This window comes from Ooceraea biroi, chromosome 6, assembly GCF_003672135.1.
Source record: "Ooceraea biroi isolate clonal line C1 chromosome 6, Obir_v5.4, whole genome shotgun sequence".
In the NCBI taxonomy this organism is placed as follows: Eukaryota; Metazoa; Arthropoda; class Insecta; order Hymenoptera; family Formicidae; genus Ooceraea; species Ooceraea biroi.
Genome location: NC_039511.1, coordinates 5,898,603 through 5,920,566, shown reverse-complemented (window position 1 = coordinate 5,920,566; position 21,964 = coordinate 5,898,603). Strand labels below are relative to the sequence as shown.

The 21,964-nt window shown below is 33.0% G+C and overlaps 5 protein-coding genes across 14 annotated transcripts; 2 read left to right on the top strand and 3 right to left on the bottom strand.

The window, feature by feature from the left end:
* Positions 1-602: 602 nt before the first annotated feature.
* Positions 603-2,397, bottom strand: LOC105284939 (surfeit locus protein 6 homolog). Its single transcript, XM_011348819.2, has 4 exons — positions 2,146-2,397; positions 2,012-2,056; positions 1,410-1,900; positions 603-1,184 (listed from the first exon to the last, which is right to left on the bottom strand). The coding sequence occupies exons 1-4, from the start codon at positions 2,261-2,263 to the stop codon at positions 960-962; spliced, it is 879 nt and encodes a 292-aa protein (XP_011347121.1). The 5' UTR covers positions 2,264-2,397; the 3' UTR covers positions 603-959.
* A 671-nt stretch (positions 2,398-3,068) lies between these two features.
* On the bottom strand, positions 3,069-6,432 carry LOC105284956. Its single transcript, XM_026970571.1, has 2 exons — positions 6,147-6,432; positions 3,069-6,068 (listed from the first exon to the last, which is right to left on the bottom strand). The coding sequence occupies exon 2, from the start codon at positions 5,869-5,871 to the stop codon at positions 4,267-4,269; it is 1,605 nt and encodes a 534-aa protein (XP_026826372.1). The 5' UTR covers positions 5,872-6,068; positions 6,147-6,432; the 3' UTR covers positions 3,069-4,266.
* A 129-nt stretch (positions 6,433-6,561) lies between these two features.
* LOC105284938 (telomerase reverse transcriptase-like) lies at positions 6,562-9,337 on the top strand. Its single transcript, XM_011348818.3, has 7 exons — positions 6,562-6,789; positions 6,959-7,613; positions 7,724-8,061; positions 8,179-8,378; positions 8,459-8,712; positions 8,791-8,984; positions 9,119-9,337. Exons 1-7 carry the CDS (start codon positions 6,776-6,778, stop codon positions 9,249-9,251), a joined length of 1,788 nt encoding a protein of 595 aa, XP_011347120.1. The 5' UTR covers positions 6,562-6,775; the 3' UTR covers positions 9,252-9,337.
* LOC105284937 (odorant receptor 13a) lies at positions 9,053-12,892 on the bottom strand. 4 transcript variants are annotated; one of them, XM_011348812.3, is made up of 10 exons: positions 12,365-12,892; positions 11,865-11,981; positions 11,532-11,649; positions 11,065-11,317; positions 10,803-10,934; positions 10,568-10,658; positions 10,153-10,293; positions 9,801-9,933; positions 9,445-9,564; positions 9,053-9,210 (listed from the first exon to the last, which is right to left on the bottom strand). In XM_011348812.3, exons 1-9 carry the CDS (start codon positions 12,575-12,577, stop codon positions 9,458-9,460), a joined length of 1,305 nt encoding a protein of 434 aa, XP_011347114.1. In that variant the 5' UTR covers positions 12,578-12,892; the 3' UTR covers positions 9,053-9,210; positions 9,445-9,457. The 4 variants fall into 4 exon arrangements, with proteins under 4 accessions (XP_011347114.1, XP_026826373.1, XP_011347117.1 ...); XM_026970572.1 differs by having other exon boundaries at positions 10,157-10,293; XM_011348815.3 differs by having other exon boundaries at positions 11,065-11,131.
* A 33-nt stretch (positions 12,893-12,925) lies between these two features.
* Positions 12,926-21,898, top strand: LOC105284947. Of its 7 annotated transcripts, none has more exons than XM_026970218.1 (22): positions 12,926-13,318; positions 13,406-13,479; positions 13,578-13,708; positions 13,898-13,986; positions 14,222-14,295; positions 14,388-14,470; positions 14,574-14,769; positions 14,934-15,323; positions 15,438-15,645; positions 15,714-15,899; positions 16,059-16,198; positions 16,286-16,387; positions 16,679-16,799; positions 17,016-17,148; positions 17,342-17,573; positions 18,400-18,609; positions 18,716-18,827; positions 18,973-19,171; positions 19,487-19,626; positions 19,756-19,905; positions 21,172-21,396; positions 21,630-21,898. In XM_026970218.1, exons 1-22 carry the CDS (start codon positions 13,067-13,069, stop codon positions 21,786-21,788), a joined length of 3,606 nt encoding a protein of 1,201 aa, XP_026826019.1. In that variant the 5' UTR covers positions 12,926-13,066; the 3' UTR covers positions 21,789-21,898. The 7 variants fall into 7 exon arrangements, with proteins under 7 accessions (XP_026826019.1, XP_026826020.1, XP_026826018.1 ...); XM_026970219.1 differs by having other exon boundaries at positions 13,557-13,708; positions 14,415-14,470; XM_026970217.1 differs by having other exon boundaries at positions 13,557-13,708; positions 15,438-15,636.
* Positions 21,899-21,964: the final 66 nt, after the last annotated feature.

The following is a 21,964-nucleotide window of genomic DNA, read 5'->3' as shown; positions in this document are numbered from 1 at the left end:
TACAGGAGGATCCTAGCAGGAGGTGGAAGACGGCAGCTATATCGAAGCTCTCGTCCTAGATCTGCCAATCATTTACTGACTGACCAGACTCCCCGAAAATAGACGCTTTAATGGAGCGTCTATTGGAAGCAGGCTGGCCAAATTACTCGGACACTATCGCAACGCGATAATGGTCACGGGCTCTAACAGGAAATCGCATTTCTCGTTGACACGAATAAATAAAATGACAAGAAAAATGTTCATGTAATGCGATATACCGTATAGTCCTTGTGTACGTGTGTGTGCATGTGCGTACGTGTGTAAACGGGGAATCGCTACGTCTTACTATGTGGAATTTTATACTACTTATTATTTGCTCGTGTAGCTTTCTACACGATAGTTACGAATCAGAACGTATGTAATAGCTGCAGAACGTAAGAAACTGTAAGAAATAATTGGAATGTCCACGATAGGAATGTGTCAATGTAAATACCGATTTATCACTGTACAAACGAGAGAAATGAGAAGTTATAAGTGTAAATAAAATATTATTCGTAACTGTGTCACACAGTGGTGTTGCGTAAAGGAACGCCGTTCGGTAAGGAACTCTTAACACATCAGTATCGGCTCTATTCGCCAACGCAGAAACGCATGGTATAATATATATTTAGCTTGATCTTTCTACACCCTAGAGTTTTATGGAAACAACTCTCGACAGTGTACTAGAATGTACATGACAAATGTATAAAATTTGCAAATATTCTATACAAAGATGAGTTTCATACAGATATAGGATATCGTAGTAAACATCAGTTTTACATATGTATATATATTTTTTAAGGAACTTCCGGCATTTTCGCACGCAAATGTACATAAATAAAAATTATATCTTTAAACAGAAACAGAACGCGTGTTCGTGTCGTGATATAAATTTTTATTACGAAGTATGGAAAGTAAGTTTTTTTTTTCGAGAGAGATAATTAATTAAATCCGGATATCACGCGTCCTTTCTTCGCTGCCTTTTTCAATTTATTTGCTTTCTTCTCTTTTTTCCTCTTCATAATATTCTCCTGTCGCTTCTCCTGTCTCTCCTGCAGAGATTTTTGTACATTCTCTATCCTAGAATTCCATTTTTTCGCACTGTGCTTCTTTTGTTGATCTTTTCGTTTTATAGTCCGTTTCAGCAACTCTGGATCATCTTTAATCTGTCAACAAACGTAATCGATTAAAACCTTTATGTAACAGAACTTTGATAAAAGATTCACACGATATATAACAAAATCAATCGAGTCAATCACCAGTAATTTATGAGCATAGACAATGATGGTGATTATTTGGTTGACGAATAATTTTTTTCTATTAAATGCAATAAAATTTGACGCAAAAATCGAACTTTTTGACTGACCTAGTACAATTATTCCTCAACGTACCTTTTCACCACTCGCTTTCGCTAATACAGACTTCCACGCATCCTTTTCTTTCATTTCTTCAGCTTTTTCTTTATCACCTGATTCCTCTAATTGCTTTAACTTTTCTTTCTTCTGTTGCAGCTGTTGTAACATCTTTTTAGGGTCACTTTTAGGCAATTTCTTCTTCACACCAATCTCAGAGAAATCAAACTTACTAAACACCATTTTGCCCTCTGAATTGAACACTGGTTTTGGCTTAGGAACTTTCGGTGTATCCTCATCTTCGATCTTTATTTTATTACCACCAGCGGCATTCTGTTCCGTCTTAGCACGCTTCTTCCGTAACAAACGTTCCTCCCTCTTCGTCTTCTTCTTTATCCTATTCTCCAAATTCTTTTTGAGAAGCTTTTGTTTGTAATCTAATTTTTTAACCCCCTTTAACTCTTCCAGCTTTGCATGTAACTCCTCAAAGGTCTGTGCCCTCTTTGTTTTCCCAGTTGGCACTGTCTTGACTGCAACAGAAAACAATTGTAATTATATTCATTACTGCAATTTACAGTAAGTATTCTTGTCTCATAATTGTATTAATAAATTTTCAAGTAAATTTTCAAGGATAACCTTACCCTTTTTTATCGATTCTTCTCTTTCCAAGGATAGATTTTGTTCCACTGAAATAAAATATAAGATTAACTTGATTATTATAAACACACAATTCTTATACTATTTTGAGGTTATAATATCAGACAAACATTCTCACCCGGTACTCGCACTGGCAAAGGCGTTCTCGAGAATATGTCGGAGATAAATTCATCTTCTAACAAAAGCTTTTTGTATATTTCCTTTTTATTAAATGCCTTCGACATTGTCATTTGCATTCTCGTTCCAACTCACATGTGCGAAGAATAAAACATAAATAACTTATAGGTTATGATAAACCAGCCCACGGTCTCAAGCCTCGTGTCCACGATGAAGTCCGAGATGATTTGAGATGATTCGAGAAACGTGTGGCCAATCGACTTACGGCTCAGAGGTTCTTCATCGTACCGCCAAGACCAAGTGGGGTATATTTTTTTCTCTTGCGTATGCGCAATTGCGCGTTTCTCCCAGTGCGGACGTATCGAATCTACATACGCGAAGGAGAAAAATGTAATTATTTTTAATCGTCACACAGTCATTTTGCATACATTTGTTTATATCTTAAAATAGATTGAATTTTAAATCTGTGTCATGAGTAATGAAATAAAATGAAAAATATATCTTTATATGACTATGATATATTTATATAAGTAAGCTTTTGGCATGTTTTGATTATTATGATATGAAATACTCAATTTCAAAATTCAAGTAATTCAGAAAGCTTTTTGCATTTATTCTCAATCTTTTTATCGTTTCGTTTTCAATGCCTCGCTACTATTCATTTCTTTGTTTCAATTGTAATGTGTTTGTCAAAAAATCTCAGCGCTGCTGTTTTTCATACCAAATACCTTAAATAATTACAAAATTAGTATAGTGTGACACATCTATATATTTTTATTAATTTTACGATACTCGGTAAAAGCTTTTAAAAATTGCAAATCTTGAGAAAGAGCTTTTGCTGCAAGTAAAAGTTCATTCTTATATGCTTTTACGTACAAAGTAGCGAAAAATAGACAAACATTCCGAAAGCCACTCTCTCTTTCAACTATATATTAAAGTCGTTTCGAGATAAAATCATTTTTAAACAATAAATGGACTTAGCCATCCATCAGGCATGGTGAGAAACTCCTGGAGTTTGAAAAGAAATTCTCTAAAAAGATACAGTCTACAACTACGAGTTCGAGTAATTCTCGATAATTGTTGCTCTGCTTGAACACGAAGAATATACTAATGTGACTAGAATCTTCGATATTTGTTCTCTTCTTTTGTGGATTGCCTTGCTTGGGAGGGCAAGGAGGAAACTTATTTGTATGACAATGCTCAGCTTATATTTTAGTATTAAAAATACATGTATTTAACAAAATAAAAATAATAGTTTTAAAGAAAAAGATGCATATTTTTAAAAATATGAACTTCAATTTCAATTAACACTTTAGAAATTCGTTGCCTCTATATGTCATGTCGAATTATTAAAACTTAGCAAGATGTGCCAGTCTCAAACGCCTTTCCATTGTCCGATCGAGCGCAATTTTTTTCATCAAACGAAACAACTTTAGGGGACGTCGCGAAACAAATTTCGAAGTTAGAAAATAAGATCCACCCTAATGCTCATACATTCAGAAACATAGTCATTACAATCTTTTTCTCATCATCATAGTAAACATATTTTACATCATATTTTAATATTAGAGATTACATCTCATTAAGATATCTTCATTACGATTATTACAGTTGTTCATGCCTCAGTTCATTCTTGAAACTGTTTTTATAGACTTTGTATAAAACTCTATGTGCGATGTGATATTCGAATATTTTATTATAAATTAAAAATGTAAATCTTTTACAGAAAATGCATTACAAAAAAATAATTCTCGTTCCAATTCAAGTGCTCGGTAATTCAATAATATGCAATACAACGGTTCCAAGCGCAGCTAGGTATTGGTGCCAATCATTTATTCATCCAAAGTAAAATACAGACGTTTCTGCACTGAAGAGGGTCCAACGTGGACCGAAACGTCTGCAAATTACTTTGGATGAATAAATGATTGGCACCAATACCTAGCTGCGCTTGGAACCGTTGTATTGCATATTAAAAAAATAATTATTTAAGTAAAGCGAAAAATTATAAATGTATAAAAATAAACTTCTTTCATAAAAAAAGGGAGTAAACTCATTAGCAAGAAAAGGTCTCATTTTAATAAGTATTAGTGTAATGAAAATAAAAAAATATATATAAGAAGTGCTATTTAATCTTAACTTCTTTAATCAACTGTAATTTTCGTAAAACAATAAGGCTTCTTCCAGATAAAACAAAGTTATCGAATTCTTTTTCAACCGCCGTAGCATCCTGTACGGTCTCAAAATAAACGTGACAATACCGTATGTCAGTTTCAGGGATAGTCTGTACCGTCGTCGCCGCAATTGGATTATATTTTTCAAACAAATGTAAAATGTAATACATGCCATAGTTCGTATGAATGTTAGCAACAATTACTTCCTGCATCGGCATTACAAACGTTTTGGCCGAGGCATTATTCAGTTCCGCTAGTAACGACGACTCCGATGTAGCATCGAAATCTCTCTTCTTTATTTCCGCGTCAGAAATTAAGGCCGGTATGTTACTTATATTATTATCCACGTAGTTGTCCCCATCAGCTTTTGCCAGAAAATGAGAGGAACCATCCGATTGTCCTTGCGTCCAATTGTGATCAGATGCTTTATCGCTGCCGAAGTTTTCTTGTCTCGAGGAAAGTGCGGGTTTCTCATTGGACGCTTTATCACTGCCGAAATGTTCTTGTCTCGAGGAAATTGAGAGTTTCTCGGTGGATGCCAAAGGTGATTTGTCATCTTTTCTGTTACTTAAATTCGATGTTCTCATAACAAACGATGACAATCTGTTTCCAGCTTCCGCGGGTGTTTTATTATAACTGAAGCTCGAGAGTCGCGTCCTAGTAGTGGACGTTTCTTGACTTCCGTTTTGATCCGTTCTCTTAGTCGTACTGTTCATTTTATCCTTTTGTGGTAATATGCTTATTGTACTGTTGTTCTGTAATCCTTTCAAACAGTTCACCGTCTCAGCTACTGTTTTATATTTGACAAACACGAATCTATTATCATTATCATATACATTTAAGACGTTTCCATACGATGAAAATAATTCCTTTATCTCGTCCAAGGTAAGGCCTTTTTTGTTTATAAAATGTACGCTGTAACACGAATCCTTCGTTTCTCTGTAATATCTTTCAAAATTCATTGTGTTTGAAAAGTTCTTGTCGCTGCAACCTTCTTGTCCTAAAAATGGAGAATGTCTGTTAGAATCCGACGAATTTGATTTCCCTGAATTAATTGTGTCTGCCCTATATTTATTGTAATGTATCGCATTTTCAGAATTGATATTCAAGTAAGCTTGAGCTTTATCAGATATGTTATCTTGCTCATAAGTTTGTAGATTGAAAGTGGGTGTCGCTTTCAGGTTTGTGTCATGAAAGTTTGATGTAAATTGCTTATCAATATTAAAGAGAGAGAATGAGTTTTCTCTCTTTGGTAGCTGCCACTGATTTGAATCGTTCTCTTCCACCTTTCTGCTTACATTATGTCTCAACTTTTCTGGCAATAATCGTATCGAACTGTTATTTTGTAAGCCTTGGACACAACGGATTATTTCATCCAACGTCCTATACTTGATAAATCTATATCCATAGGTATCTCCGGCAACATTTACCGCTAAAACTTTTCCAAAAGCTGAAAATATGCCTTTTATTTCTTCTATATTGTATCCCTCGCTGTTCAAAAAATGTACATTGTACGTCCCATCGTTCTCTACTTTGTAATACTTATCACAATTCATCACAATGGAAGAAGCTCTTGCCTTTTTTCAAATCTATGCTCCTCACCTCGAGACTTCTTTATATTCGATAAGCAACTCACAATTTAGTAATGCTAATCAATATCACGTTGTATGTATCATGAGTGAACTATGATTAGGTTAGATTAGGTTAACTTGTCCAATAAATGTATTACAGTTGCAGCACACGTGCTTTTTATCTAAAATGTTTCAATAAAATTAATAAGAATTATACTCGTTCGACTTTTAACTAAGATAATATAGAATAATAACATTACCTTATTAGTGTCCACTATTGCGAATCGTTCTTTACTTCTATTGCATACAATAAATACACCGGCCGGCAAGTTGATCGATAAGCAATGCTTTATCAAATGCGTTTATTAATCAATTTATTATTCCAGATTTCTATTTCGTTATTAATAAGTATTACTGATAAGGTTTTCTATTTTATACTGTACAACGTGCAACTTGACATGCTACAATGAGTTATCCAAATTTATCGGATAGTCAAATACGGGGTACGGTCCAAGTCACGCTTCGAAGCGTTTCTAGACACTTTCTATCTTCTTCTCATTTGACAGAAAGAAAAGGATGGAAAGTGTCTAGAAGCGCGTCGAAGCGTGACTTGGACCGTACCCACGATGAGATACAGAAGTAAAGCTCATTTTACAATGGCAGTTATCAGTAAATATCGATTATTTCAAAAACGGACCAATGGGAACGATGGGAACTCTTACTTCTTAATGCCATTGTAGACTGGGCTTAAGAAAGTACGCGGATGCTGTTTCCCGCTGTTTCCCGCTCATTTCCGTATTGCTGGAATCGTGATTTTGAACGTGAAGGTTAAGAACGGTTAAGAAGGCAAAAGATTGTGGCAGATTGCGAGAATAGTATCCGTAGAAAGATGTTTCCTAACAGGTTTTTATTATTTATGAAATATATTATCCCAATTCTCTAGCACACAGATGTCTCTGAATATGTATAGTTTCTTTCACTTTTAAGAGATAGTGCAATACTTTTTAAAGCTCGAGTTTCTTATTACTCTTCATTTATACTTTCTTCTAAATTACCTGTTTTCTTTTTCTAGAAAGAGAAAGTATCCCTTTTTCAAGAAAAACTTCAAGACACAAAATAAAAGAGGTCGTTGGGCAGAATCAGAAGCCAAAGTTGCATCTTCCGTCCCGTTAAAAGATTATAATTCCATGGTGAACTTATTTGCCTCCAGATGTCAAATGAGGGAGGGAATTAATCCTACTAAAGCCCAGATTTCGAGATATCATATTCTAGAAAGAGGTAATACGGGACGAGAAATATGCCGGAGGATTATAGGCACGCATATTGGACCTAGTCGCTCTTATAGTAACTTTGATAATGTTATTCCTGCATTGTCACCAATACTGGAATCTTTTAAGAATCAGCACAACCGATTCAATTATCTCGATAAATTAAAATTCGTAATAGCAACAGGAGATAAAAAGTATGCAAAGCAGAAATACAAGAATCAAATCCACATGCGTTTCATGCAAACTTTTGTGAAAATATTGCTGCGTAAGATTATTCCAGTGGAATTGTTTGGAACGGCACGAAATGTAAAAGTTTTAAAACATACGATAAATTGTCTGTTGAAAACCGTTCCAAAGAGAATGAAAATAAAGAAACCTTTTAAAAGAACTTTGCACAAAGAGGATGGTACTGCTATGGGTGCATCACTAGATATACGACCACTATTGAAAAGACTTGATGTACGTCTGTTTGAGGATATCAAAAGAACGTATCTTGATTTTACTTGGATTATATCTTTTCTTGATCAATTTGGACACTGAATGCTTCATGTGACGTTATTCTTTCATAGATTTCCAAAATTAACTGGTTGCATTCAATTGAGAGTAATAATGGACGGTGGATAATGATTCTAAAACTGTTACATTGGTTTTTCGCGCAATATGTTGTAAAGATTCTTCATAAGTACGTGGTGTTAATACCACTTAAGGGACAGTGGGTTTACATCACAAAAGACGATTGGTGCAGGATGCAAGAAGAGTTTATAAAGGAGAAAGAAAGTAGTGGTGCTCTGGAACCATGGACACCTACATCACCTACATCACTAGCTAAACTACCATCTTTTATACCCATCGGAAGTTACAAATTTATTCCGGGCTCTTCTGGCGTGAGAGCTGTATTTTTAGCCAAGTATATAAACATTTTCTTGAAACATTCTTTGCACATTGTTCTGTTACAAATACTACAAGTAGACAAAAAAAAGAAATCGGGAATATCATGAATCATTTATATTACATATAATTTCAGATATGCTATTAAACCAATTTTCGACGATATTGATGTTACTTTGAGATTTTTACAACAACTATACGCCACAAAGTTGAGTAAGAAAGTGCGAAATGTAACGAGGTGTCACGAAGATATTAATAAGTTTAAAGAGTCGACCAAGAATCGATTATACTACGTGTGTTGCGATATACAGGATGCATTCGGCTCGATAATACAAGGTATAATTTGAGACTCATTTCGTTCATAAATAATTATTTTAACAAATGTTAACATTGTATAATCATTTAATTTTGTATAGAAAAATTATACGATATCATCAAAATGTACTGCAGAGAATTGTCGCATAATAAGCCACTCTCATTATCGACTTGTATGCTATCAAGAGCTAGAAAGAGCTGTATGAAGAATAAGAACCAGAACAAAGCACAAACAGTGCTATTTAAAGATCTCAAAAGTGCATTGAAGAATATAGAGTCAAGCGAAGCATGTTTAAAATCAGTTTCAAGGGGGAAACTAGTTAGTAAAATACAGAAATTGATATTTCAGCAAAAGGTAGAGCAAATAAATACGTCTTAACTTAATATAAATCGATGTTTTATATTAAGTTTTATATTAATGCTTCCATCGCAGGTTAAATTGAATGATCGCGTGTACTCGATAAAGCTTGGTGTCCCACAGGGTATCTCCACATCGCCTATTTTATCCGACATATATTATCAACACATGATTAACGAGCTATTTTCCGAGTACATAAGCAAGGGATTTTTAAGGAGATATGTTGATGACATATTATATATTACTGAGAGTGAACATGCTGCAACAGAGTAAGTCAAATTTTCAGATCTCGCAATGCTTGTGATATATCGCGCGTACCGAATATGCATACATTATATCATAGGTATAGTATCATTTTATTTTAGTTTTTCCATTTTATGTAGTATCATTCTATTTTACATAGAGTTTTAGAGCTGGTAAGGAACGGGATACCGGACTACAATGTGAAATTCAATCCCAACAAAATAGAGTCCAATGTAGGCCTACCGTACACACCTACAAAGATTAAGTTTCTGGGATGTGACGTTCAATTTTAAAGCTTTCTATACTATTATATTATAATATATGTATTTTTACTTTTATATGTACTATTATGTGTATTTTTAAGTTTTTAATAAAGATTAATAATTTAATAAAGATTTCGTAGATCGCTTCATATACATATAATTAATAACTGCTTAAATTTCTATATTATATACAAATCTATTGATAGATATGTAACGTAGTTACATTTGTCATCGTTTCATGAAAAGTTTCTGATACGACGATGGCAGCTTGCGTAATAACGACGTAGATTAGTTACTGCATTGAACGTAGCATCGTGAAATATGACACCGACGTACGTACAATCTTGAAAAAGAATAAATGATATTAAAATGCGATATGTGTATATATATGAACACGACAAAATTTTAATGTAAATTGTCAGTATAAACGTGCTTTTCTTTTGGATTATTCTAATATATAATATAGTAAGATAAGTATTAACCAACTTAAATAAATTATTAAATATATGATTGACTATACGTAGACAAAAATAGTTTCAAGCATTTTATGTTATACATGTATCATGTACAATACCTTACCGTAGAGAAAGTATCCATGGATATAACGAACATTTTTCCTGCCGTTAACACACATGGTTCTCGCGTCCTCATTATCATGAAGAGTAAGATTTTTCTTGTCCGAATTGAGGTCTGATACCATGCTATATTCATTCTACAAAAACATAAATACTCTGAGAAACGTAAGTACCTATATAATATCTAAGTAATTTTATTTTCCTTATTTAGCTTTAAAATAAACGGGAAGGAAATTATTATAGGACACGCTGCTATAGACAGCAATGAGAGATTGTAATTGAATATTTTACAGATATAACACATGGTTATTGTTCTCTCAATTATATTTTTATAATACATTAATACTCGTACATACTAACAATCTAATATAAATGTGCGCACTGTGATCGATTAAACGTTGCGCTTGAAAACTCTCGAAGAACAGATGTACTAACAAAGCGCATGCGAATGTTATTTGCCTTAGAAATTCTTCCGGTTTGTCCACATTTGTCACTGCCTAGTAGGATTAATAAATTAGCTAAATACAAATATATAAATTAGATATATTTATATTATATAATTTTCATATTTCGACGTTTTATATTTTTTCTATATTGTTTCTATATTTCTATATTACTAATTATAAAAAATTTTCAGATTTGTTTATTACGTAAAAATCTGTGAGCGATTTATTATTTAGATGAAACAATTAATACTCATATTAAAAATTTAATAATATTAGAAAATTAAAATAACTGCTATTTAAATGATATGTGTAAAACCGGACATACCGTGACGCCTGTCATGCTCATGATAAGCATATTAAAACCTGCTAACACGAGGAACATTTGGTTGAACGCAGTTTCAATGAGATTAGCGAACCTTTATTCAATATGCGAATTACTTATATAAAATTTTTGATGTAAATATTCGGTTTATACATTTTTTTTATTAATATAAACATCTATATAAACATGTATGGAAATATTTAAGTTAGAATAAGAAATAAAAGTTTAGAGCGCAAACCTTAAAACCCTTTTGTGTGCATAAATGCTCTTTATAATATTTTCATATGGTTTATCATCTTGTACAGTTGGATAAAGATTTATCTGAAGACTATCTTTATTATCTTTCTTTATTATATTCTCCATCTCTTGTCTGAAATAGTCGATACAATTTTCAGAATTTTACTTTTATTGTGTTATTAATTATTTAATATATTTCACACATATAACTCTTGATTTTTAGTAATATATTAAAGATTGACAAGAACTGATAAGTTGCTTACCCGATAATTGTAAATAATCCGCAAACGTGTTGTACCATGATCACATACATCGTATCTGTCGCGATAGCTATGCTTATACATACAATAGCTGTTAGATACCCGTGAATCAAGATAGGAAAATAATATTTATCCATATCAATGTAATATTCAACCCGATGCAACAATGGTCGATTTGTACTATTCAAAGAGGACTCTAATAATAATGATTGTAATGGCACCAACATAAATAATATCAACGCAGAATACAAAGTACCTAAATAGGGATACAAGTATTTCTTCTTAGTTTTTACTTATTCTTTATTAAATGTCTTGTGATCTTTTGGGAAAAATTGCTGATGTATGTTTTGATTCTAACAATAGAAGATAAATATTCGAAAAAAAGATATATGTTTTGTGAATTATTTTATAAAACAAAGATACTTGAGGATTAAATATCTCTTTGCTATATGTGAAATCAATGTGCTTACTCGCGTATATGATCGTAAATTTCCGTCCATTCTGCGCGTAAGTATCAAGAATCTTAATTTTCGTGGACGTCATCAGCGATTGCCAATCACTTTGTATTTGGTCGAACAGTGCTCGAATCTACAATTAAACTTTACGTTTTCCTCATTTATAAAAAAATCATAAATTTTTTAATTTTTTAACATATTTGTGATTTTATAAGTGCTTGTTAATTGCACTATAATAAATAATTATTATTAAAAATTATCCCTTATTTATTACGTATCTATATCAATCATTGATCATGAATATTATGAATAGTTAGAATTTAGACATGATAGCGACGCGTCACGTACCTCTGGTGCTTTTAATATACAAGTTATTAATTTCACTCCACATCCTATATCAACCACTAACGGCGAAAGAGAATCGATGAAAACATCGATATCATCAATGGAAAATAAACCACATATCTGAGCCCAATACATGCAATTATAAAATATATAGTACCGGCCAAAAATATATCACCTTTTTAATTTTTTGAGCATAATTTGGTTCAAAGTGCATGGATGGATGCTATCAAAGCAAAATATGTTTTCATAGTAACTATAGCTCACCGAACAAATGGCTTTTCATTAAATCACCAAAACCACAACTTGTGTAAATAAATTTTATTCAAAATCAAAAAGGTTATATACTTTTGGCCGATACTTAAATAACTTGCCTTTGTATGTACAAACGTTGTCTCAATTGCAAAATAATATTTTTATACATGTAAAGAAAAATTGATAAAATTCTTATGTGAGATGAACAAACGATTCTAAATTCACGTGACGTTAAGTATGCTTTTTCGTACCTTTGCGACAAATTGCGTGCCAGCTAAAGATACTATAATGACAATAATAGCGCTGCTACTTTTGCTCGTTTGATACGGCCATTGGCCAATGCACAATAGAAGGACTTTATTGATTCTATAGTTGCGACCATCGAAGAACTGCATCTCGTGCATATCAGTAGAACTCAGTACTAGAACAATATATGCAGAAAGAAGACTATTGTGTACTTTCATCTTTGCCCCGGTTGCGTGCACCACGATACAAAGATGATTGTCTTTAATAATTCCGTCTGTGAACGTCCTGTCGGCACCATCACAAAATTATTTTAATGTGTCCACTTATATCAGCAAATAGTCCGAGATATTATCAAGTACAGGCTTCATATCCCTTGAGTCGGAAACGCTTAAACCTGAAATAGAATCCCACCGTTCTCTCTGTCCGACGTCAACATTTCTACTCTACATACGATAAAAAAACTTATCATCGAAAACCTTGTATATTATTATTTTATATTATGTATTTATTTTATCATGTTATATAATAATATAAAAGATAGAATAACAAAAAAATAAAATTATACATTATTATTTTATATTTTGTATATTTTTATTACATTATATAATAATATAATAATATAAGAAAATAAAATTCATGACATTTTTATTAGGTATTTAAAGCAAGCAAGATTTAAAATTTCAAGAACTATCAGAAAACGGAACAGAATGTTCTTTTGTCAATCGGCATTCATTTATCGGTATCTAAGGTCTTTCTGGACACGCGCACGTCGCACTTTTACAAATGTTCCGTTCGTTTTAAACGTCATACAGGATTCATTTATACTATATATATTTGTATTACTTTTTATTTTACGCGAGAAAAACGGCAAGAAAGTTTTCCGCCATTATTATGTCAATCCAGCAAATCACTCTTTGAACGTATTACGTATCATGCGAGGTGATTTCGCACGTTATGACGTGAGTATGGTGAATGCTTATTTACAATTACCTTTTTCAAATCTATTTACTTCATTCGTCATTGAAACTTTTCGATCGGATTTGCAGAACCAGTTCGACACTACTACAACTGCTGAAGAAGATTCGTATATTTCTTCGGAATTTGATTTATTAAATTCAAGGTAATGTTCGATACTCTTGATTGGATTTGAAATCTCATTTACCATTACCAATATTACGCAATATAATATTTTGGAAGACTGATAAAACCTTATCAAAGATCGCAATTTGCACGTCGAGTATTGAGGAAAAAGAAAAATGTTCAACTAAAATTTTTCGGATTGCCATCGAGATCGTTGCATCGTCATCAACATCCGATTGTCAATAAACAGATTAGTGAAGCAAAATTACGTAAGTGATGTAAGTGTTCATGAGATTCAAACGTGCAAGTTTAAAGCATGTAACAGAATACGCTTTTTACATGATAAAAAAGATTGAACATCCATATTATTTTTTCTAGAATTATTCTAAAGAAAGCGTTACATTTTTTTGTTTATTATGTATTTTATATGTATATTATTTCGTGGAGATACATTTTAGCTACCAACAAGAACAGTCAGATTACTATCCCACAAGATATTTTAAATATCGAATCTTCCCCTTCGTGTGTTTGCCTAAAAAAGTTGGAGGTAAGATAAAATGTATAATAATGATATATTTTTAAGACATTCTTAACTTAAAGCACTTCTTGTATAAAATATTTTAAACGTAATATATTCTTGTTCTTAAGAATAATACATATATGAACACATAAAATTCCATTATTTGTGCGACTTATATTTTATTATTACCTAAAATTGTAATTCTAGCTTCAGCAATCTAATTAAGACAAATAAATAAGCTCAAATTGTCTTGATATTCTAGTCACAAATAATTTTCGAAGAAAGGTATTCGAGCGAAAACGAGAGGTTCAATCATAAATTTAAAGAGGAAGCCTGGTAATTATCTTAGAAATTAAAGCGATCGCACGTATTTATTCATGATCGCTTTAAACTTTTGAGACGCGAATCGTCTTATCATCTCATTCAAGGCGCCTAATGCATTGTGCTAACAATAGGAAGGGAAGAAGTACACCGCGGATCGTAAGAGCCATTCGACGCAACAGTAAGAAACGTAAGTTATCTGCCAGAACTATAATTCCGGGAAAGACAATTTCTTTTATATTATTTAAAAAGTTATTTTGAAAAGTCAATTCACTCCAGATTGGGACTTTTAGTTGATAATACAGCAAATCGATCGCTGACGATCGATCGACCACGAACGAGTAAAAGCAGTGTCGTTGTACTGTATCACGGAAGATCCAATACTCCTCCGTCATCCTCGTCGAAAGCTCTGGTGCATTTAGCAAAATCCGATCAAACAATAGCGGAAATATCGCAACCGACAGCTGCAAGTCCTACGTTATCTGACAAGTGAGTGAATAGACATTGGTGCGACAGAAATTCGAAAAATAGTGTTGTTATACATATAGAGAAGATAAGGCAATGATAGCCTTATAAATTAATTAATAATTTATTAATAAGTTAATAAGGCGATTGATATAAATTAAACCTTCAGTCAAAATATGTTTCAATAGGACAAAAGTAATTGAAACTCCAGAAACTCTATCTCCAAGATATCCGCTATGTCGACGAAGAACCGCTTCTAAAAGGTATCGTCGTGCGTCGAGGCCTCACCTGAATGTGAATATTTATCCGCCCGCAAATCCGGTGGAACGTATTGCGTCACCGTCACGACGTCATCGCGCTGTCTTCGAGAGACGGATAGAGGTAAATTCCAAGGATAAGAAATTTCAATGCGCAGCCAAGCATTCCGCAGATTCTGGCGAGTCGCGAGAACGGATAGTTGCTTGTCACAAAAACGAGATTAATCGAAAATCAGAGAAGCGTATTGAAGAGAGAACTTGGAAGAGACAATGCTCGCCCATTGAAGTTGCCGTTTCGAAACCTATGGACTATCATCCAAAGTAAGAGATCTGAAAGAAGTCGGATAAGTAATAATACAATCACGATAAAGAAATAATAAAAAAATTACTTAATTAATTAAAAGATTAGCAAATAAAAAGTTATACTTTTTACAGACGAGCGGAAACGGATGGTGTAAAGCAGCGAAGGCAATCAGCGTTGTGCTCGAGCCGGGCTTTTCCGGCGCAGCAAACGCACATCAAAGAACCAGGCATTAATTCGACATTTATCAGCGTGAACGAGGGTGACGAGGCGAATCGCGTATTTCCGTTTCAAGCTACACCGAGCGGTAATCTAAAAATCATCCCAAATCAGGTAAAAAGAGTGCGTTTCAACAGTCGCTTCTTTGGGAAAATGTCGGCCTCTAGGCAGATATAGCATAGTTGTTCTAGGTGGTGTTCGAGTCGAAGAAATTCAGTGTTCTCGTCGCTGATCCGCGACACACGAAGGTGAACGTCAAGGCAGAGTTCAGCCGATCTGGTGTCGACGTTGGGCCATCTGTCCTCGGTTCTTCGAATCGTATAAGGTACATCGATCTCCCTCCTGGCGTTACACCGTCGACGATCAATCAGTTGCAAGTGAGATATTAAACAGTTCTTTTCTAATTGATAATTATAATAGATACAGTATATAACAATTTCTTTTTGACTTTTATAACATTGGTCGAATATTGGAGAAAAATATATTTTTAATAACAACTTTGTGCAATATACATATGTCTGTATTTTACACAACAGGCTCAAAAGAAGTTACCCTATATCGACGCGAATTACCGATCACGAACACAACCAAGCGCGAAGTTCCATCCATCCGAAATGGAACAAAAGCAACCAGCATCTTATCAGATACCGCCACTGAACGAAGTACCACTCTCTTCGTTAGTTTCCTTTAAATTTGCTGATCCTAAAGAAACTAAAGAAACTAAGGAGATTTTTATCTTAATCTTTGTTATTCTGGATTTCAGTTTAGGATTTACAAATGAAGAACCAATCAAGTGGGACAGCATAATACTTCCAGAGAAGACCGATTTGTATCAAGAATTAGCTAGGCGTATCACAAATTATAAGTAAAAAAAGAGATTCTTAAAAGATATGAGAGCTTTAAATATAAAATCTTTGATTTTATACGTATTTCTAGAGTTATAAAATATCAAATAAATTATTTTATTTTATTTAATAAAACAGATTTTAAAATATTTTATCTTTTATTATGTCAAGAATTAAATTATATCAAAACAAATAATATAGTTTCTTATTTATTTTTTATCTATATTTTATTATATGTATATATACATATATATAATTTTATATTATTTTATTTATTATTTTCTTATCGTCTTTTTTATTTATTCTGCTAGGAATGCCGACTGTATCGTTCAAATTGACCAAGATGAATTCTACTGTCACCTCCTCGTCTTGCAAAGTTACAGTACGTTTTTCGATGAGAAGAAGAATTGCAAGAACATTAACTTATCGGATGTAAGAATTTATTTAAATTATATTTAAATATTTATATTTGATTATATTGCATAAAAATTTCAAAAGTAAAAAAAATAGTTGACTATTTTGAATTAGAAGATTCATAAAAATGTGTTTATATGTGTATCAACATAAAAGGAAAATGTTACTATTATTTAAAATACTAAAATATAAAAATACTAAATTACTGCAATCGATTATATGCATTAAATGTAGAGCAACGTCACTGCCAAGGCTTTTTCTATCATTTATGACTGGATGATCAGTCCAATCAATGAAAGTTATCAGCTTTTACGAAGAGATAACATTTTAGATATCTTTATGGCTGCACAATATCTTGGTATCAAAGGTATGACTTCATATTTTATTTCTTCATATATTTCATGTTTCGTAACTTTGTTTTCCACATTCTTATGATGAAAAATGACAAATCGTCATTCTATAAAAATTATAGTAAAGAATTCAAAGAAATATTTAAATAAAATAAAGAAACATTCATTAAGAAAGTTTCTGTTAAAATATGTGGATTATATTCTCTAAAGAATTAGAAGAGCAATGCTGGGCATTCATTGATAACGATGAGCTTTTCTCGGAGGATACGGCTTTCTTGTTGTACTTGGAAGCAAAAAAGATTGGGAACACTGCCGTGATGGAGCTTATGGTTCCAAGAATCATGAAATTTTTCTTGGTGCTTGTTAGCACGAAGGATTTTTTAGAATTATCAGTGGACGAACTGTGTTTACTACTGAAATCCAATTATATTAGCGTGAATAGGTACACTTATATTAGAATATCTTTAACTCTTTGCGGTCTCATAGAAATGCACCACTGTTAGTCTGATTCTTTTTATGTGGCAAACAACAATATGCAACTAGTTAATTTCGATGTACAGAATGAAATCCTTACATACACTGCATATACAGGGTGTCTGACACAAGGTGAAGAACCTCTCGCCCACAGGTAGATCTCGTCAAACTGAATTAAAAAGTTCTGTACCATTTTGCAAACAACCACGTAAAATTTCGAGTAATTAAGTAAATAAAGTTCGTCAATTCAGCGGACGCGATTGACAGCGAGAGAAGTAGGCATGAATGACGTAAGAAACGGCTAGCCGCGCGCGCGACGCGATAACAGCGAGTATCGGATTACAGCGGCAGGCGAGACGACGCGTGGACAACACTTTCTCGGCAACACGAGCGCATGAATGAGACGCTGAGAAATTATTGTCCACGCGTCGTCTCGTCTGCCGCCTATAATCCGATACTCGCTGCTATCGCGTCGCGCGCGTGGCTAGCCGTTTTTTTACGTCATTCATGCCTACTTCCCTCGCTGCCAATCGCGTCCGCTGAATTAGCGAACTTTCTTTACTTAATTACTCGAAATTTTACGTCATTGTTTGCAAAATGGTATAGGACTTTTTAATTCAGTTTAACGAGATCTACCTGTGGGCAAGAGGTTTTTCGCCTTAATTATGTCAGACACCCTGTATAATTTAGCTACTAAAAATATTGATAAATAAAATTCTATTTGTTAAACGATTCTTTGCCAAGAAAGATCTCGTGCAATAATATAAGAGAATTTCCGATCATTTTTCTGACAGCGAAATGGAAGTCTTGATGTCTGCCGTAAGATGGTTGATGCATGATTGGAGCGAAAGGAAACAATACATGCTGGAAGTACTTAAATGTGTTCGATTTGGTCTTATAGCTCCGTGGCAATTGGTAGACGTCAAAAGAAATCCCGAAAATCCAGAATTTATGGAACTGATGTCTTATCCCGAAGTGCAAAAAATGGTGGATGACGGACTTGCGTATGAATTTCATTCACAATTTTACATTCTAAAATATTTCATGCACAAGACGCGTATAAATTAAAGCATAAAGAAGCAGAATTGTGATTAATGTTAAATTCTGCAGATTCGTTATTATAAAATATTGGTATGGCAATCAAACGGAAGATTATTATCACTGGATCGATCTACTTGGACTTAACGAACCGACCAACCGTAATTGGGCGGGAGAGGACAAGGCAAGTCATGCTGTTTTGATCCAAAAAGCATGTGTATAATTTGTACTTGATGCGTAAAATACATTGTCGTTTAAAAATTGTTGTGGCATATCTTTACAGAGTCTACAATACAATTTACAATCTGATAACATATTTTCCACTTCAGAATTATGTCACTTATCGTGAATTTCTACTGTATCTCGAGGAATATCAAAAAACAAATATTGCCGAACTGAGAACGCGCAAAACACGAACGAGACCCACACCTCCCAGTTCTCCTCCTAAAGATTGTTCACCGTTACCGCCAGAAAGAACACGTACGGATAGCAATCAGAATTATTGCTGCGTAGACTCGTATTCTTTAGGTAGAAATCATTATGAACATGTTGAAATTTAAAAATTAGATATAAAGCAAATAGCTTTATAATAGCATGATGTCCGATAATGAATGGACCATGTTCATGAGAAAGGAGAGCAGATAGAATTAAATAGAAAAGTTCTGTATCGTTTTATGATCTTCGTAATAATTATCGAGATGATAATTAAACGAATTTAGTAATTAATAATTTAATAATTAGAATTTAGTAAATAAGTTGAAGACATATTTTTTTTTTATAATGCAGAATTACACTTCACGTTTGCAGTGAGATCACCCATTTTGCTAATGTTTATATTTTCAGAACAATATAGTACGACGCAGAGTAGAGTAGTACCGAAAAGGTACGTGTCGAAAGTTGCAACTTCGCCAGGCATGGTGATTCCACCGGAAATTTTGACCGAGTGTCTCAGTAGCATGGGTAGAAGCAATAATATAAGAACGGTGAATAGATTTGGATATTTGTAAAGATAATCTCTCGTTTAAAATTGCTAGTTGTGATAATATAATAATTTGTTTGAAATGTTTATTTGTACATCATGCTTACCACACAATAATATACTCTTTACGTAGAACAAAACGCAATGCGATAGAAATAGGAACTGTAAACCCATCATTCACGACGCGAAGTATTGCGGAGCAGGTGAATCCCCACGAAGACCATCTGTAGACTTCTTAAAGAATACAAAATACACGTGCGAACATCAGTGTGAGATTTCGACGGTACGTGCATTCTTGTTTTTGGTTTAATAAAAATAGGAATAAAATAAAATAACAATTAAATCACAAATGAAATAATAAACAAAATAACAATGAAATTAAGATAAATGAAATAAAAATTTGAAGAAGTTGAAGAAGAGACTGCATACATTTTGCATGTATTTTATATATTCGATAATCGCAAAACATGATACGATATATCTGACATGAAATGTAGTCTCTAATAATACTTCAAGACGTTGGAAACCATAGAAAGACCATGACACAAAGCATTAGGCATTTGAAGGTCGATTCAAAGTAGGGTTCTGATTTTATTTTGTTTATCGAATATACGTGTAAACATTAAACGTTTATCCGTTTACACTTATTTCCAGAAAAACGTTTACTTGTGGGTAAACGTTTACACGTTTAGTCGTTTATTATACGATTATTATACGTTTATTATATGTTTAGTATAATAGACGTTTAGTAAACGTTTTTTTTATTATACGTTAAATGTACTCTTACAATTTATTCTTTAAGCTTGGATAATGCTTTTAAAACTAGATGCGGTTGTCAGAGCATAAAGACGAGAAAAAAGACGGGCAGCTCGGGAGTTAAACTTACAGAGACATTCAATAAACAAATAATAGAAACAGAGGTCGCTGTTCTGATAGACTTGCTTCCAGAAAAACGTTTACTTGTAGAAAAATGTTTATACATAAGGCGCGATTATAAACAGATAAACGTTTAATATACGCTAAATATACATGTAAACGTTTTCCGTTTATACGTATAATACCTTATTGAAACACGTATATTCGAGAAAACGTTTCTAATGAACGGATATGCTAATTATACGTGTAAACGTGTTTCCATTTAAATGTATAATAGCGAGGCCTAATTCAAAGGTTTTTTCAAAGCTTCTGATTACTCCTCTTCGTCTTTTCATTATGTATGTCCAGTATTTTACATGTTACATGCGGTAAAGTAATTTTATGCGCGTGACGAAAATATAATCGTACGGATACTTTGCATATGTGTTACGTTAAGACCCCTTCTCGATGCGCAATAGGGAAACACGTAGGACAAAGCAAGAGAAATTGTACAATCGATTGTCGTCAAAATGACGCGTTATATGTATACCTCTACAATTGATCAAAGTTGACTGTGTTATTGTAACATAATTCGGCTAAATGTCGATAATATTTGTTCGTTTTAATTACCTTCAGTTAAGTTCAGTTATTTAAACACACATAGAAATAATTAGAGTTTATCGATTTATTGTAGCTTATCGATAAATCGAAGCACGAGGCACGACATAACATTTCGGATATCCACAGTCGCAAGCAATGGGAACAAAACGTTAAATTGTCTGCAAAGAAGCAACAAAAAATGATGAAAAAATCGAGGTATCCCGCGAATCGTACCGATTCGGCCAAATCCGAAGAAGAAGCGGCTACTATGATACAGGCAACATACAGAGGATATAAAGTTAGAAGAAAATTTGATGAAGTTAGTATTAAAATAACTGCTTTAATCTATACATGTGCCTTAAAAATATAGGAACTAGAAACTAAATACGTATTCCTTATCACTCCATAAATTAACGTATGAGTTCTTTATATCTTTTTTTATGTGTTTTTCTTTATCTTTATTAAAGTAACGCTATTTAATACAGAAATAATTAAGTTAATAATAGTATTTTAATAATTAGTACTATAATAATTATTTTATCATTATTACAGATCAAAAAATCGTCTTCGGAAGAGAAACAGAACGTCCAAAAAGTGGCTGAGTTGTTGTCGATGAGTCAATCTGGCTGGCCACTTCAAAAATCACTAAATTCTGTTAAAGCATCAAACAGTATTGCAAATCAAAATAAAAATACATTACATCATATCTAAAAAAAGAGAAAGAAACGCAAAGATTAGTTGTGTAATGTTGTAAATGTCTAGTAGTAAATACACATATCATATTTATAACAAACGAAAAAAAGCAATCTTGTGTGTACTAATATTGTGTAATAGCGGATTTCTATATATTCAATATTTTTTCAAAGCTTTAGATATTAGTCGAAAGT

Excerpts from the sequence above, each read along its gene's own strand:
- LOC105284939 (XM_011348819.2), bottom strand. The coding sequence starts at position 2,263 with ATGCAAATGACAATGTCGAAGGCATTTAATAAAAAGGAAATATACAAA. Across the intron at positions 2,057-2,145 it reads TTTGCCAGTGCGAGTACCGG|TGGAACAAAATCTATCCTTG; the intron begins GTGAGAATGTTT and ends ATTTTATTTCAG. Across the intron at positions 1,901-2,011 it reads AGAAGAATCGATAAAAAAGG|TCAAGACAGTGCCAACTGGG; the intron begins GTAAGGTTATCC and ends TTTCTGTTGCAG.
- LOC105284956 (XM_026970571.1), bottom strand. The coding sequence starts at position 5,871 with ATGAATTGTGATAAGTATTACAAAGTAGAGAACGATGGGACGTACAAT.
- LOC105284938 (XM_011348818.3), top strand. Across the intron at positions 8,062-8,178 it reads AGAGCTGTATTTTTAGCCAA|ATATGCTATTAAACCAATTT; the intron begins GTATATAAACAT and ends ATATAATTTCAG. Across the intron at positions 8,713-8,790 it reads AATTGATATTTCAGCAAAAG|GTTAAATTGAATGATCGCGT; the intron begins GTAGAGCAAATA and ends CTTCCATCGCAG.
- LOC105284937 (XM_011348812.3), bottom strand. The coding sequence starts at position 12,577 with ATGAAAGTACACAATAGTCTTCTTTCTGCATATATTGTTCTAGTACTG. Across the intron at positions 10,294-10,567 it reads TGAGCATGACAGGCGTCACG|GCAGTGACAAATGTGGACAA; the intron begins GTATGTCCGGTT and ends TAATCCTACTAG. Across the intron at positions 9,565-9,800 it reads CCATGGATACTTTCTCTACG|ATTGTACGTACGTCGGTGTC; the intron begins GTAAGGTATTGT and ends TTCTTTTTCAAG.
- LOC105284947 (XM_026970217.1), top strand. The coding sequence starts at position 13,067 with ATGTTCTTTTGTCAATCGGCATTCATTTATCGGTATCTAAGGTCTTTC. Across the intron at positions 15,324-15,437 it reads CCTATGGACTATCATCCAAA|ACGAGCGGAAACGGATGGTG; the intron begins GTAAGAGATCTG and ends TACTTTTTACAG. Across the intron at positions 21,397-21,629 it reads TTAGAAGAAAATTTGATGAA|ATCAAAAAATCGTCTTCGGA; the intron begins GTTAGTATTAAA and ends TCATTATTACAG.